Below are 16,766 nucleotides of genomic sequence, written 5' to 3'. Positions count from 1 at the left end.
TAACAAATCATCCAACTTCAATATAATATATACTATAATAAGTAACTGCGAAGCATTTTGTGGCATTGTATTTTATTTGACTAAAATGCAGTGAAACCAAAATATATATTATCTTGTTAAAAAACATGACTTTTAAACAAAAAAGAATTGGTCATTATTTGAACCCCAAAAAATCAAGATAATATGTAGATTATAAACCTTTTCTTATAACAAATCAATAATATAATGATGTAATGTTAAAATAAATTCTACATTTTATTTTGTATTCCTACTCCACCACAAAACAATAATTATAATATTAGGTTCAGCGTCAAAATACCAAAATCGCATCTGTGCTGCGCGGCGCGGCGTTGCGTTCGCATCACATGTAAACTACATGGAAAATAATGTATTGGTATGTTTCGATTGCTTCCGTTGCCCAGTGAGAGTTTAAGTTTGCGCCTGCGCCCGGACTGCGCGTTCAGTATGGTGCTGGAACGGAATTTCGAATATGCTTCCATCGTGGTCGTTCTTTAAATCGATACCCAGCCAGCCAGTAGCAAGTAGTACGCGCATGACAGCTCTGGTAAATGGACGCGCTGGGAGGTAATGTTTCTTTTTATAATTTTTTATTCACAAGGCAATATTAAAATTCCTCCGCAATTTATCGCGACTATTAATACAATTATTATTACATGGGTTCTATGAACGGACCGCGCATGGTACATACATACTCCTCCATAGCTTTTATGAGAAAAATGCTAACTCATGCGTAAGATGGTTTGTTTAGCCAATGAGTTGATAAATTATATCAGAAGCAAAAATTTTGGTGCATCAACTTATTATGGTAAAACCCCTGTTTAATGTTTTTCAAGGGAGCAGCAAAAAAATATTTTAACTGAAGAAAACGCTAAAGTGAGGAAATGAAAAACTGCAGAAAAAATGTAAAAACAGTCATAATTGGGGATTATTCATATTTACCTATAATTTCATTTTTTTCAAATGAATTTTTTCAATCAATACCACGATGTGTTATTTTTTATAAAATTAAAAAAAAAAACATATTTAAATAGTTTTAAGTAGGTACTTAACCTTAAAAACACGAAAATAAAAACTCTTAAAAAAAATTCCAGTCGAGCCGCATGGAGTTAGTAAAGAAATAGGAATTGTGGATAGGTATTAAGAGAGTGCCTTGAGAATTAGAACGAAGAGGTAAACCATGAATTGATGAGCGTAGAAATTTTTCATGGAGGTATATAGGAGCGTTAAGACTATGAAGTACATTGAACAGAAGTGAGAGGGAGTGATAGTTTCTCCGCTGTCTAATTTTGAGCCGTTTCAGTTGCCTACGATAATCAGAAATGTGGTGATATTTCTTAAGACCAAAAATATACCTTATGCATGTATTCTGAAGTCGTTCAGGTTTATCAAGTTGCTCATAAGTAAAATCAGTCATGGAAACATCAGCGTAATCTAGAATGGGTTGTAGTAGAGCTTGTATGAGAGTTTGAGCACTTTCGGGCAGAAATAAGGATATTTATAGTTTTCTGGTAACTCACCAACTCTGGACTTGATCAGGGGCGATGGCTCTTCGGGAGGATCGAATCCTGTGAAATCTTCTTCATCATCAGAAAAACTGGCTTTTCTCTTTCGCCCATTGTTTGAGACGGGTGTTTCTGGAATGTTTTCTACAGTATCTGCAATCAAATAACAAATTTGATGTAGCGAATGCACTAATCAAAATCGGTAAAGATTTACCGAAAACATATTTTTAAACAATGAGTTTTGTCTAATTATGTAATAAGAGGATCGAATTCTCCGGACTTTTTCTGACAGCCCCCTATCTTCTTTAAAATAGGGACTCCGGATTTGGTAGGCAGGGAGGGGATTAACATAATACAGTCAAACTTGGTTATAACGATTACGGAAATCACGCACGATCTCGGATGTCACTAAGAAACATTCATTGACATATAGTTTTCTCCATACATTTATTCACTTTTATAAAGAGGTACTTCTTGGATATACATATAAAACAACTTTATGTAAAAGCTTTGTTAATATACGCACGTAAACATTATTCTCTACCTTCCGTTACAAATACCTACTACTCGGTTCAAGTGTACAATCTACTTCCATTATCCATAAGGACAATTAGTAAGTTCTCACAATATAAAATTGCTATTAAGAAATGGATAGTGGAGGTGGGTTGCGCACGGATCGATGAGTGGATCAAGTCAAATAGGTAAAATGTGTGTACTGTGTATGAAATTTGTTCTATTGGTCTATATAAATTGGTTATGTTTTTAATGATTATTTTAGTTGTTTATTGTTTATTATGTTAATGATAATTAGGTTAATTGGATTAATTACGTTATTTTTATTGTTATCATTATGTTAACTTTGTTAAATAGCAAATCTTAGGCATGTTTCACATTTTGTAAAATGATTCCCTCGGCACGGGACAGTGAGGGAGCATTATTCTGTATAAAAAAAAGAATATAAAAAAGTATAAATAAATACTGAACAAAAATATTCTCAACAGTTGAGCAAAAACTCTTCAATCATTTAAAAACATCATTTTTAAAATAAAAACCTTGGTAATAAAATTCAAACGGTTGGCTAACATAAAGGATAAATACCGCCGGGCGTTGGGATCGGATTATGTGTATGATAGCTATGTAAGTGTCCAAGTACCTAATTGGATTTTTAGGACCGATGCCGCTGGGTATCAGGGTCGGATAATGTTTATTAAACTATGTATGTGTCTAACACTGGCGGCTCCTGACCGAAAACATGGGCAGTGCATTTCTTTACATTTTGTCAACTTGTATATTGTTCAATAATATCATGACAATATAACAGGTCTGACGTGATAAACGGGCAATTGTATGACAAATGACAGCCCGCGCATCGGAACTAGAAACACTAAATTCGCTTAACATTATACGCACGTTATAGGATACTAAATTCGTACTAATACCATGTCATTACGCATGTTCAAAGTGACACTGCAAACGAACTTTAAACTTCAAATCTGCGCATGCGTTGGCAATGCCCGGAGTATGTTTATTATCTTCTCCCTCTAACGCACAATTCACCGGTATAAAGCGTTGTCTATCTCGCTCAAATGACGGTCTTAGAAGAAATGACATATTTCATACAAATTCAGGGTAAAGATTTGTGCAAAACAGAACATGCACGGGGACGATTGCGCATGCGTAGACAAGATGAGAAAATCGTCCGCTAGAGTCGATTTCGCTAGATCTATTGGCGCTAGTATTGAATATTATGATGTTTACGAGTATAATACAGCAACGAATGCCTATTTCTTTGTGCCTCATATTTTTTATATTAATAAAATTACTAATTTATTTCCACATATTTTTACTTAGCAGTGCACTGCACTTATGAACATACTAAGGAACCGCCTCTGGTGTCTAAGTACCTAATTGGTGTTTTCGCCAACATTGAAAAAAAATCACACACATGGTTGAAATTGCGTGTAAAAATCCAAGCTTTTAAATATCGGATTGGCACCACATGATAATTTACAACTTTCTTGTAGTTCATGAATGACATCCTTATTTTGGGGGTTTTTTCAGTTTTTTTTATATTTCTATGGTCAATGCATAATAACCATTACGAGTGGGTGATGTGAGATCAGTTAAAAACTGAATCTTGAATTACAAGCATGTCTACTAACAAGAGAAAGTGTCTAAATTCATGAAAAAGTGGCAATTATTTGTGAAATATAATGTGGCGCGAAAAATCTTCTTATCAGCGTAAATATTATGCATAAATAGCGTAAATTAAGCGTAAATATTATGTTTGTAAGCATTCATTGTAATTTTCCTTCATAGTTTTATTTTTTTAATTATCTGTATGAACTGTACGTATATTTATTTGTTTACTTAGTGACAATATGCAATGGCGATTGTATTTAAAAAAAACCTTTCTCTGGTATGATGAGTAATGCTCATTACGAGCAAATTCAGTCGGTCCCATCTTCCTCATTATTAAGAGTCTATTACACATCATGGGATCAAGTTCGACTGCATGTTTTATACATTTTAAGGAATGAGTCATGGGTAACGGGCGAAAATGTTTTCCTTAAAAAGTATTGTCTAAGAATTCCATTGTTTAGAAAGTTTTTCGACATTTTGTAGAAATTCTTAAGAATTTACATTTTTACATCCGTGCTTAATTATTATAAGTGATAACTTTAAGCAAAGTTTGATCATAATATGAGGATTATTTTTATATCGAGCGTTTTGGGAATGACCAATTATAATAACAATTACCGATTGATAACATTATCTGCGATTCCAATATCCAGATTCCATTAAATTTCTGCATTCAAATGTAGAGAATGGTTCAATGCAATAATATTAAATAAGTGTCGGATTGGTATTATAAAATTAATAAGTTAAAGCAACAATTTACCTGGATCTGGTTTTCCGTTTTCCGGAATATCTTCATTTTCCGTGGTTGAGACTTCATCCACATTACTACTATTTTTTAACTGCTCATCGGTAGAAGTGTCTTCATAATTCAGTCGAAGTGCACCTTCCGATATTTCTTCACTTTTCTGAGATTCCACTAGTGTCGAACCATCGCTGTCAGATTCTTTGGCAACTAAAGTAACCTCTTCCTTCGTTTCGACACCGTTCACTTTGGGGTCATTCTCTCCCCCTCCGTTGATTTCCTGGTCCACAATCATGGGCTCGTCAGCCATGGCTTAAGCCTACAAAACACAAAAACCCGGTAAATTAAACGATTTCGTGAGCCGACGACGGTTACATGAATTGCGCGTCATGGGAAAATATTTGGCGGACAAATCAAAAACACAATGGTGTCCATCAGATAACCTCAAAATACGATCACAAACGTAAACTCGTAGTGGGTCATTAATGCAAAATATGGGATACTCACGCACTGGCGGAATTTAAAAAGGATATATTCCTAAATGTTAAACTAACGCCGAACCATTATTGAAACAAAACTGCAACCAAAAGCAAAGACACAAGACACCAGATCAAACGAATCTATGCAATTTGAATTTGCGATTTGCGATTGTCGATTGTTAATTGTTACCCATAGACAATTAAAACCTAGTAGCAACTGTGCTGCCAGTAGTGACATAATATTGCATAAACAACACTCAAAGAAGAAACGAGACTATTTTAGTTTAAACAAGCGTGTAGATATCTGTTGTCTGTGGTATGTGTTGGTATAGCCCAACAACCAGCACCTCACCGTGAAAAGATTCGCATCATTCGCGGCAAGAAAAATTGAAAGGTACCTAGTCTCAAATCTCATCAAATATACACCAACCTTCCGTACTCTTAATTGAACGCAATTATGCAGAAAGCAGCCAGTCCACAATTTTGAAAAAATACGATATTGGTGTTATCGGATGCAGTAAAGTCAATTCTATGTTGTGCTTAAAACAGCCAGACCAATTTGATACAAAAAACTGTAATAATCACCTTCTGAAAATAGTGTCGATCACAAAAATGGCATTTCTCAATTTGTAGAAAACACCTACGACACTAGAAAAATCTTACTGTTGCCGACGTAACGCGGCATATGTCAACTTGGCGGCCCTTTCTGGGGTTTTTCGAAATAATTTAACATAGGGACTTCAGTATGTTTAGGCGAGGTACTACCTCCCAGATAAAGACTAACATTTGTCGCTTTCGGGGGTGGTCATCGCCATACTGAAGCACATATAGAATAGGATTTAATAAAATATTACTGCCTTTAAAATTATTTACTGTGTATTAGAGAAAATTATTCATTATTCTGTTTGAATGTTGATCGCCGCGCGGTCGGCGGGGAACTGCGGCCGGGTAGCGGGAGGGGGGCGTCCTTATACGTGGCGCGAGAGAGACCGATAGAGCGGGCGAATGTGCTCGCTATCTCTCTCACCGCGTGATTGGTCAACCTAGTACCGCCCGCTATTGGCCTAGCATCGCCGCCGCACGGCAAAATGTATTGTATATATAGCCCCGTCGGGCAAATAATAAATCAGTCAAATCGTCACACCCCTAAGGGCTTTTACTCTCCACCTCGTCTCCCTGCCTCGCTTCAAACCGGACCTCACCACCACCTGGAATATTCGACCGCCGCTACCCCTGGACTTGAAACTCGGATACTCTTTGGATTGCATTTTGGACCCCGGATAAATTGGACCCTTGGCTACTTCCCCGGAACACACCCCACCGTTCTCGCTGACGGAGAGATACTGGCCTTATAACCCGGTTGCCTGCTTCAGGATTGCGGCTGCCAGTGCTACTCACTAGTGACCACACAAGGGATCTCTAAGCAGCGATCCCTCCCCCAGAGCTTATCGTTCGTCGGCCGAGGCCCACCTACGCCCGGCCACTCTGCATTGTCATCAGCACCTACAGTATACAGTTCTTGTGACTGGCGCGATTTCTACGGAAGCCAGTGATCCGCCGCGTCTGTTATACTTATGGTACTTTAAAAGTCATTGAAACTAGTCAAATACATAATTGGATTCTTGTATGTAATATTAAAAAAACGAATGTATTCATTGTTTATCATTTGTTCAAAGTTAAAAACGTGTCATACTGTTGTGTAGATTTGATTATTCACACTTTTCATAAAAGTGCTATTATCTCCGTTTCACTTTTTTATGCCTGGCTGCTTTCTACAAATAAACGTTCAATTCTACTCATCTTCATACGACGACTAAGCGACATTGGGTATCGGCGTAAACCTAATAGTATAACATGAACGTGTCATGAACGTGAACCGCAAAAGGTCGAGATGTGTAAATTATGTAAGACTGAAATAAGCATAACGAACGAAATCAAGAAAAAAAATTTATTATGCGTTGGTTTGAACGTGTAGAGCGAATGAACAGTGGAATAATGGGTACAAAAAATTTCGATGCGTAGGTTGATGGATACAGAAAACGAGGAAGACCGAGAAAGACATGAAGCGACGTGATCCAGCATGAACAAATAATACTCGTAGCACACAAGATTTTTAGAAAAACCAGACTAATTAAAACACAAAAGCCAATCAAAATGTTAAATTTCTTAGTTAAACGACATTTTTCTTGAGGGATCAGCAGAAAGAAAATGCGTTATTTATTCTGACGTAAAATACATTCAGATCTACTTGTAAATTTCTATAAACAAAGGTACAAAAAGCACTTTAGCTGAACGTACTAAATTTATAAAAGAAAGTTAAGATAAACGTTAAAAGTCCCCGGCAATCTTTTTGGGTCTTGCAAAATATTTAACTCTGGATTCTGTAAGACACTTTTTAAAAGATTCGAAATCGCAGCAAATACCCTGTTATGTGGTATCACAACTTGAAAGTGAAAAATACACTTAATTAACCAGAAGGATTTCAAGCGCTAAATTAAAAAAGCCGGTTATTTTAATTTTTAAAATATCGTAATGGTGATAGGAGCGGTTTTCGGGTACGTGGAGAGAGTGCTTTCACTGAAATACGAAACATTGTAGAATTTTTCATAGTATGGTAACATTTTCATATCTACATTTTTGTTTTATCTATGACATATAAGTTCCTCTTCCGCTTGCGATTTGGTTTGCTTCCATGGCTGCCATTTTGTTCGTGTGAATGTGTTGATAGTTAAACATGAGTGATTATTCATCGGCCCCACCACCGCAAAATCAACCCAAGTCCGCGGCTTTTGTAGCGGCAGTACAACGGGCACGTCTGGTAAATATTATCTCACGTAAATTCGAGTTTGAAAATCGCCCCTCTCCACCCGTCAATCTCCCTCATTTGATAAATAAATCCTAAAGTTTTACTCCCTCCTCGCCGCCGGGACTCTCCCAGGCACTCCTTATTCGGAAATGTATCTCCGGGATTATTCGAACCGGTAGCTATCTTATTCTGGCGCCGCTTGTTTAATATTGTTCGCGTTTTGTTTTCGTGTACAATGGCGTCGTTTTCGCGGCATCTTTAATCACCCTTCAGGAGCCGGTCGTTAAGAAAGTTGAAAATGTGCGTTTTGTGTTATCAGGTTGCCGCAAGAATTGACGGAGGAGGCAGCAAGCGGCCGTTAGAGGACGGACAGGAACCAAGTGCCAAAAAACTGGCGGGTCTAGAGAGTGGATACCAGTCTCCCCCAGGTGCCATGAGGTATGCTAATTCGAAAAACAGTTTTTTTTCTTAAGATTGATTTTATTCCGTTTTAACGTTGCTAGCGTTGTGAAAGTCGTTTGTCGACTGAAATGTAAACATTGTTTTGTTACCTACCATAGTATTATGGTATTCTCACAATTCGAAGGTATGCCTTAAAACTTTATCAGGGAACATTATTTCAAGTAGAAAAAATGTGTGAAATAGAAGACTTTGGATTGTGGGACGAAAAACATGACGAAAGGTGAGTTTCTTGTTAAAGTTTCACTTAGTTTTCGTTGATAACATTCAATGATAATTCTAAACCTAAAAAAACAGTAATTATATAGTTAATTACAGAGGTTGACTAATTATAAATATTATTTTCACTATTGTACCATTTTTCAAAGAACAATCTCCCAGTTTAAGGCGGTTACGAAGTATACTATTCATTGAATTCCAATTTAGACTAAATTAGTTTCATACTTCATGGTTGGATACTGATGTAATTTTTTTTTTTTAAATTTATCAAAATTTTCTTCAACAACTCTGATTTATTTTGTTTCAATATTAATTTTAACATAATTTTAAATTTAGAAAAAGAAATAGTCATGATTTGGCGTACCTAAACATGTGTAATATTTACTAGCCATCTAATATTTTCCTATGAAATATAATTTGCAGATCTAAAATCGGTAATTGGTTCATTTGATTTGGGAGTCAGCACATTCTTAAGTAAAACTGTCTGGTGACCATTCTTAGAAATAAATGTGTACTGTATTAAAACATATTTTTTTCAAGGTTTTAATACTTTTGCCACTGTCATGTTTTTCAAAAATATATAATTTTTGCTTTTTTACAAGTTGTAATGGTTTTAATTATTTTATGAAAATATTTATAAATTATAGTCCTTAAAATATAGCTTGATTAGAATGACAGTTGTCAGCAAAAGTGACGACATAACTTTGTAGTAATGTCTAAGGAGTCGTTTATATTGACACATGAAAAATCATTAGTATCTGGCTTGACATATAAATCGAAATAAATATATAAAATAAGCTTTAAAACTAAAAATAAACTAAAATAAACCTAATTATTAACAACGTTCTTACAAGGTTACATCATTTTGCAAAAATGTTAGAGATGGGACAAATTGATCAATGTAAATCAATCAAAAATATAATTCATTGATGTTGTTCATGAAAAAAGTCTAAATGTCTTCTTTTTTGGTAAATAATTGTCTTAAACACACTATAATAGGCTTGTTTTTGCGTTTTTATATCAATTTTCGGAAACAGAGTTTCATGTTGGCATGAAAAAACTGATAAATTCGATTTGATCGGTACATGATCAGTGATCAATAATTTCCCATCACTAGTGACATTAGTTTAGCAGCCGTTTTTAATCAAGCTATATTTTAAGAACTATAGTAAGGAGAGAATATGGTTTTGTCCTTTACTCGAATGCCGCCACAGAGGCGGTATGCATTGATTGCCGCATTACTCGAGTGCTGCTACCACGGTGTTTATATTGTGGAGGTCATCACCATCAAGCCGTGAAGTTGGCAAGGCCTAACAACCTTCTGGCTCGTAACGTGTAACCCGACGCAACGTCAGTTTGGACAAGTAATTAAACATCGTGCAGAGAAAGATATGTACACATTCTTTCGCTGCATGACGTTTAATTACTTGTCGGAACTGCGGATGCGTCGGGTTACGTGTTAAGAGCCAGAAGGTTGTTCGGTCTTGCCAACTTTATGGCTTGATGGTGATGACCTCCACAATATCTTTAAGTCCTCTTATATAGTTTTAATAAATGGAGTTTTTCAGTTTACAATATTATATTATATGTATAACCTTATGTTTTTAAATAAAAATAAAAACAAATAAAATATATTTTCTTAAAAATATGATTAATTATAAGTCAGCCGTATTAAAAATACAAAAACATTTTGAGTGCAAAGAAATAAATAAGCAAAAAAATATGATAGTAATTGAACGGTATTCTTTCTTCCATGAGATGTCAAATAAATTTCCCACAATGTTTAAAATATGCATAAATATGTAGATGCACTTATTAATAAAAAAATGTTTTGTATACCTTTATTTATTTTTTTGAAATATATGTGTATTTTGTACTTAAATTATTAATAATAATAATTTTTGGATAATTTAAATAGCGCCATTTTTGTGAAAATCACCTCAAGGGCGCTGTACAATAAATAAATATCCCAGCACGTCTTGCAGCTACAGAGCGCATGGACGGTTGGGATTCTAGTTCCTTTTCTTCAATTATGATATATAGGAGCTACATAACAGCACATCCTGCAGCTACAGAGCGCATGGACAATAAGAAACTAGCCCCTATTTACATTATGTAAAAAAAAAAAAAATTGACAATGAAGTTTAAAGTTTAAGTGATATTTTAAAAAATGAAATAAAAAGCAAATTTATAAAAATAGAAGTTAGATAACAAGTCTTGCAGCTACTGAGCGCATGGACGGTTGAAATTCTAGACCCCATTTACTAAATTTAGATATTTGATAGTTGATAACATTTACATAATATGATAGCTAACATCACAAAAAGTCTTGCAGCTACAAAACGCATCGACGAATGGAATTTCAACAACATATGATTTTAAAAAGTTAAGAATAAAAAATAATAAAAAAACAATAATAATACATTGAGCAAAGAACTAGTAAGTATGGCAATTAAGTGAACATGTAACAGCACAAAAAGTAAAATATAAAAAAGTAAACAAAGATAGCCTTTCTTAACTTATTATTAAGGTTAACAAGATGATAGACGATACTCGAAGGGTTCCTGCTTTATTTTGGTACGCAGTTTACAGGATCTATTGTCCTTTTCCTAGTCAATAGCCGTAAAAACATTTGGTTCACATTTGGCTGTTCCCTCGTAGATGATAATAGATGCGCATCTGTATGCGTAGTGTAGGTACCAGGGATTGTCAATTTTGTTTATTATTATTAGATGCATGTTTCCCACTTAAATTTTCTAATTATTATTATTTTACTTTATATATTTTTATTGTAATCCCACAGCAAGCACAAGAGGTGCTTCTTTTTTGGTGTGGTATTTCGTTTTGTTTTTTTGTTTCTGTACTTTTGCTTTATTATGTATTTCCTTTTGTTCAAATGTTGTGACTTTATATTATATTAAATAAAATAAAAATATGATGCACTTATCGATTTGTAAAATTGGAAATGAGGTCTAATTAATTTTTTCAAAACTTTGAAAGAGTTCCGTCACTAACACATTACAAAAGATGGAAATAAATTTTCTGAAACTAGCATTATTATTTTTTATTATAGCTAATGTGCCTATTTCACTCTGCTCCATAGCGACGGTGTTTTTATGTTATGATTTGTTACAGTGGGGGAGTTGTTGGCACGGGGGCGCGTCCCGGTGGAGCAGGGGCACCCCCAGCACAGCAGCTTCTACCAGACCATGTCAACGACCAGATGAGGGTCCCCGATAAGATGGTCGGACTCAGTGAGTTGTACTTTTTAAATGTACCATATAATTATACTAACTCGAGCCACTTTCCGTCAGAGGGACTATTATTACCGCGCAACTTAAACTCGCAACCTGCTTCCGATATCCCTCAAGGCGTGTCAAGTAACCGGCCAGTTTGCAGCAGAACAAAAACAAACCTTTAAAAATGTATTAATGCTCGTAACTTAATGCACAGTTGACATTACAATGACCAGTATTATTTGTGGTATTTGCTCATTTGATTGTTGATTATGAGACTAACGCTGTAGCATCATAATTACTTCAGTGTTCTTCTCACAATTGAACTTTGTGGCATGTGATACGCGAGCGTTCTCATAAGAGGAAAAAAATGTGGTCAAACTGCATTTATAACGCAAAACAGCCAAATTTAGACTTACGATGGTCTCGGGGTGCGACATGTAGATGTAAAATGGATTGTTTCGTTCGGCCTGGCCAATTTTGATTTCTCAGCTCTATTAGCGATAATTTGGCATTTTGTAAAAAATATTCCATTTTTTAATTAATCAAAAGAAATGCCCTTTCTATTGTATTGTTATTTTGGTACATACACTCGATCAATTTTCTGACGATTATTCCGAATTTGGACATGAAAAATAACTTCCGTAATATTGTGATTTACGACATTGACCCTTTTAGATCCAACCCACAGATATATAATATCTTTATATAAAAACTAATAAAAACGAAAAAAAATATAGGTATTTTTACAAAACGGCATATATTATGAATAATTGTATATTTCCATTTTAACCAGCGTAAATGATTTTGGATGGCATAATCTTCCTGAAACTTGCGGGCGGGAAGTTAAATGTGACAGTTTTTTCATTAATTTTACTAAATAGGTTAGCATATGAAGAATAAATGTAGTAAAAACTATTCCGGGAATATTTTTTTCAATTTGATTAATTTATTTTAAATATAATATATACATTACAAAAATATATTAAATACGTACATATTATAAAAAAGTAAAAGAAAATACACGAAAGAGACTCATGTCAAAGTAGTAGTAGTGTTTTATTTCACAAAAATGTACATATTAATATAAAATAAAATTTATATTGAAAACCAAATAATGATCGTCAAAAGCAAAAAAAGATTAACATCAAACCAAGTATGGATCTACCGCAATATACGGGGGAACACTGTTATAGGAAAAAAGTGCCGCAAAAGTTATAGGGGGAAACCTTATATGAGTACATTATAAGGGGGTTTACTGTAATATGAACTTCCATATCCAGGCTCTATTCTAAGATCCGTAATTGATTATGTTTGTCCAGTAATCGGGCGCGGGGGAGAGCAGATATCGCGGCTGCAGGCCGAGAGCGGCTGCAAGATCCAGATGGCCCCCGACTCAGGCGGGCAGCCGGAGAGAATGTGCATGCTGACCGGATCCCGGGAGGCTGTCGCCAGGGCCAAGTTTGTTCAATTCCATACATACCCACTAGTAACTAGCGACCGTTATACCGCACACCACTAATGTGAGAAATGCCACAAGGGGCAACTGTAAATTGCTCGAGAAAGGGAGATGGAAGTTAAAGAAAAATCACATTTCTCGCTCTTGATAATACATAATACCAATGTTCCTTGTTCAATTATCATTTAACTTTTCTTATCTCTCTCTTGAAAAATTTACAGTTGTCACTTACAGCATTTCAAATTTCTACTTATGATATTCTAGTCTACAATTTTTATAAAAGGGGTCCGATTGTTTGATCATTAGTAATAGTTAAAATTGAAAGTTATCAATTCTTTTAGGAGTAGGAGAAATTTAAAAAAAAACATTTTGTTTTTAAATTTCAACTATGCTGCCGTGCAGAGCCAAAACTGCCCCAACTCACTTTGAGTTATTTATTGCATTTAATTAGCTATATGAGTATCCAACTCTTTTTTCGCTACAACTGGAAGGTTGGAAATTAAATATCCACCCATGCAGTAACATCAAGTTTCAAACCCTTAAATTACTAAAATACTAACTAAAATTCGGTGTTTAAAGAATATTTTGTATTTGTTAAAATAAACACAACATGTTTTTTTGCATTATAGTTTGATAAATAAACAATGTTTTTTTTTTTTTAAAACTGCTTATACTCGAAAGAAATATCTGCTATCAGCTTTCTCCAAAAACCAACTAAAACACAGTAAACCTTATGAAATACCACATTTTAGGCTGTAATAATTTCCTTTATATATGTAATGAGTACTTTTTTTGCAATATTAAGTTTTAATACCGCATTTTAATTAGATTTGGGCAACTTTTTGTCTGCTGATGCAAATTTAAAAAGCTTTTTTTTTTATGACTCGTACGCTTTTTTCCCCACAATTAATCATCATCAGCATGTAGAATAAAAAAAAAAAGGTTTTTATGGATATCATTGCGCTTTGTTTGAAAAGTTTTTTTTTGTGTTTTTCTCGATAGTGAATTTTTCAAGTTACAGCGGTTTAGGGATTGCTCGGCAATATTAATTGAGATTTTTTAACTATTACTTATGTTCAAATGGTCTGGCTGATGTGATTTCGATCATACAATTTTTTTAAAGACTTTGTTTTATAATACAATATGAAAAATTGCTACATTATATTTTATTTGTTGCTGTTCTGTTGCACCAATTTCTTTATACACTTTTGCTACATTAAAATATAATGTTGGCTTTGAGTATTATCCCTATTGCCTTACTTTGTTGTCTGGCTCACTTTTATTTTAAAGTTATTACAGTGAAGTTGTGTTTTTTGGTGCGGCGTTGTAGGGAGATGGTTAATGCGATAGTGAACCAGCGAGGGCGTGAGGGAGGAGCACCCGACGGGGGCCCCCCACAGCGGATGGGCCCCCCTGGAGGCGGTGGTGGCGGTGGCGGCGGCGGCAACAACCAGAACTATGTAAGTCATCTCTTATTGTAACATTGACACTGATATCATTATTCTACAAGTTTCAATTAGTACAAAACAAGCTCAAAATGTACATATTTATATTTGAAAATATGTCTTTTAAATCGGCCGCAATGAGGAAGTTCAGTGCTACGAGAAATATGATTTAAAAAGTGTTTTCTTACGTGTGGTAAAAATTGGAGCATTTCATTGTACTGCAAAGTTTCTCGAAAATTTATGAATAAAAATAACAAAAATGGTTTTGATCAAAATTAACTACATTGCAATGTCGTAGGTTTATGTGACCGTGTGTTAGCAATGGCCTATGATTTATAGCGTTATGTTGTTGTGGCAACCATGGGCGATTAAGATGCAACTGGTAACAGATTTTCGGTGTTTTGGGTTTGGGGTTTAAATTATAATTGTATGGATTCATATCTAATGAGGGTATAAGAAGCAAACTTAGAAATTCAAGCAGTTACTGAGATATTTGCCAAAAACTTTGGAAAAAGAATTGTGAGGTTTCTAATTATGCTTTGCAAGATTTGGAGACGTTTTTGCATTACGCAATTATTTAGGCAGGTAGGTTTTTATGTATAGTTTATTTTGGCATCAGTAACTAATTTTCCGTTTTTGGTGGCGATTTCTAAGTTTGCTTCTAATACCCTCAAATGCCAGAAACAAAAATAAACAGTCGTTTCTACAACCTAATCAGATCACATATACGTAGACGTAGAATGTCTGCGAGTCAGCAGTTCATGCAATAAACATCAGTTAAACCAATGTTTTCTTTGCTTCTTGTCAGTTATGTTTCACCGTTCAGAAACAGCTCTTGACGTAGCAGGCAGTGTAATTCCAATGTTTTTTGTTGGGATTTTAAAAATTATAAAACTTGTTTTTTTTAATATGATACATAATTTTTTTCTTCTTATTTTAATAGTCTATTTACACAAATTAAAGCACTGAACTTCCTCATTAAGCTGTGTCATTATTAATGGACAGTGAGTGATAGGGGTCAAATAGAAATTATGTTTGTTTAAAATCTCTGATGAAACTTTTCTTTATCTACTAAGCACTGTAGCAATAAATTTTCCCAAAATGCCTTATTTTTGTATCTTTGATTTTATAAACAAATCTAAAACTTGTAAATTCAAATGGTGCTGGTTTAAAAATACTTTTAAAATGTAATGTTTGTTCAACAATATTTTTTCTTTGGAATTTATACAAAATTTAATATCATATTTAGAAGTTTTGTCCAAAGAATATCATATGCTAAATGGGATTTACTCTAAGAATTCTGAGTTTTTTTGAAAGATTAATTAATATGATTATTGAATAATAACGCATGCGTAATTCTTTAACTTATGATTTTATTGTCATGTTTTAAAATAAGGTTTGATAAAAATAACCGATTGCACAAAATGCTGGTACATACATAACTTCGAAAAATAATTATGTTTTTTAAAGTAAAGATTAAAAATTTTAAGTCCTTCCATAAAATAATTAACACACAAGTTAGTGTAACTTTATATTTTAATCTGTAAAAGCTTGGTTTGTTGAATTATGTGGTCATTTTGGCAAGCTTGGTAAGAGCGGGTAAATGATGACACTAAGAAGTATAATTGGAAATCTAAAGAATTTGTTATGCCTAGCTGCAATTTTGAGCATGAATTATTTTATCAAACCTTTGAAATCTCAAATTATAACATCTTTTATTTTCATTTTCGTGTCCTTCAAATAGTTTCGTTTCAACGTAGTATGTACACCTATAAGTGCTACAAATATAGTTGCATTGATCTTAAAAAGTAACCACGCTTACCTTTTATTCACACTAATTTGATCTTCACACGGAATTGACAAACATTTCTCTAATCACCAAATTTAATGTGAAATTCTGTAAATAAAAACTCACTTTGAAATAATGAATTTGGACAAATTAAAATGTTATATTTGTGACACTCATAAAACAATATGTTAATCTATGTCATTCACAGTGGAACCAATGTTAGACAAATTTGTTATCATTAAAAATAAAATTCTTGCACGTGTCAGGTATATTTTTTTTCTTCTAGAAATCACAATTTTTCTTTGTATTGTAGGAACAAAACTATTAGTATGTCAATCAATAAAGGTTCGAAATGAGCCGGGTTGTGGTTCTGTGGCTAGTGTCGTGGACTCACGGATCAGAGGTCTGAGGTTTGCATCTCGCTCTACACCTTGATTCCCATTTTCCAGCGACTTGTTTACAACTCA

At 34.2% G+C, this 16,766-nt stretch overlaps 2 protein-coding genes across 8 annotated transcripts in view; one reads left to right on the top strand and one right to left on the bottom strand.

The window, feature by feature from the left end:
* The window catches only part of LOC148278854 (uncharacterized), a 52,115-nt gene extending 47,020 nt beyond the window's left edge, over window positions 1–5,095 (bottom strand). For 2 of the 3 annotated variants that reach the window (XM_088230786.1, XM_088230788.1), the window contains exons 1-3: window positions 4,915–5,095; window positions 4,426–4,726; window positions 1,539–1,676 (exon numbers count right to left, since the gene is read on the bottom strand). In XM_088230786.1, coding sequence (XP_088086912.1) covers window positions 1,539–1,676; window positions 4,426–4,717 — 430 coding nt within the window. In that variant the 5' untranslated portion in view covers window positions 4,718–4,726; window positions 4,915–5,095. The remainder of the gene's footprint in view (window positions 1–1,538; window positions 1,677–4,425; window positions 4,727–4,914) is intronic. The other variant, XM_088230787.1, reaches the window with a different exon arrangement.
* A 2,444-nt stretch (window positions 5,096–7,539) lies between these two features.
* Window positions 7,540–16,766, top strand: part of Psi (P-element somatic inhibitor) — a 33,203-nt gene continuing 23,976 nt past the window's right edge. For 3 of the 5 annotated variants that reach the window (XM_088230795.1, XM_088230794.1, XM_088230797.1), the window contains exons 1-5: window positions 7,540–7,704; window positions 8,012–8,130; window positions 11,506–11,624; window positions 12,929–13,067; window positions 14,396–14,525. In XM_088230795.1, the coding sequence (XP_088086921.1) occupies window positions 7,621–7,704; window positions 8,012–8,130; window positions 11,506–11,624; window positions 12,929–13,067; window positions 14,396–14,525 (591 nt within the window). In that variant the 5' untranslated portion in view covers window positions 7,540–7,620. The remainder of the gene's footprint in view (window positions 7,705–8,011; window positions 8,131–11,505; window positions 11,625–12,928; window positions 13,068–14,395; window positions 14,526–16,766) is intronic. The other 2 variants (XM_088230796.1, XM_088230798.1) reach the window with 2 other exon arrangements.

The sequence above is a fragment of the Micrasema longulum genome, unplaced genomic scaffold (assembly GCF_059751315.1).
Source record: "Micrasema longulum isolate JH-2025_06_02 unplaced genomic scaffold, ASM5975131v1 h1tg000818l, whole genome shotgun sequence".
NCBI lineage: Eukaryota > Metazoa > Arthropoda > Insecta > Trichoptera > Brachycentridae > Micrasema > Micrasema longulum.
The sequence above is the reverse complement of the archived record's forward strand: the minus strand, read 5'-3'. Positions and strand labels throughout refer to the sequence as shown.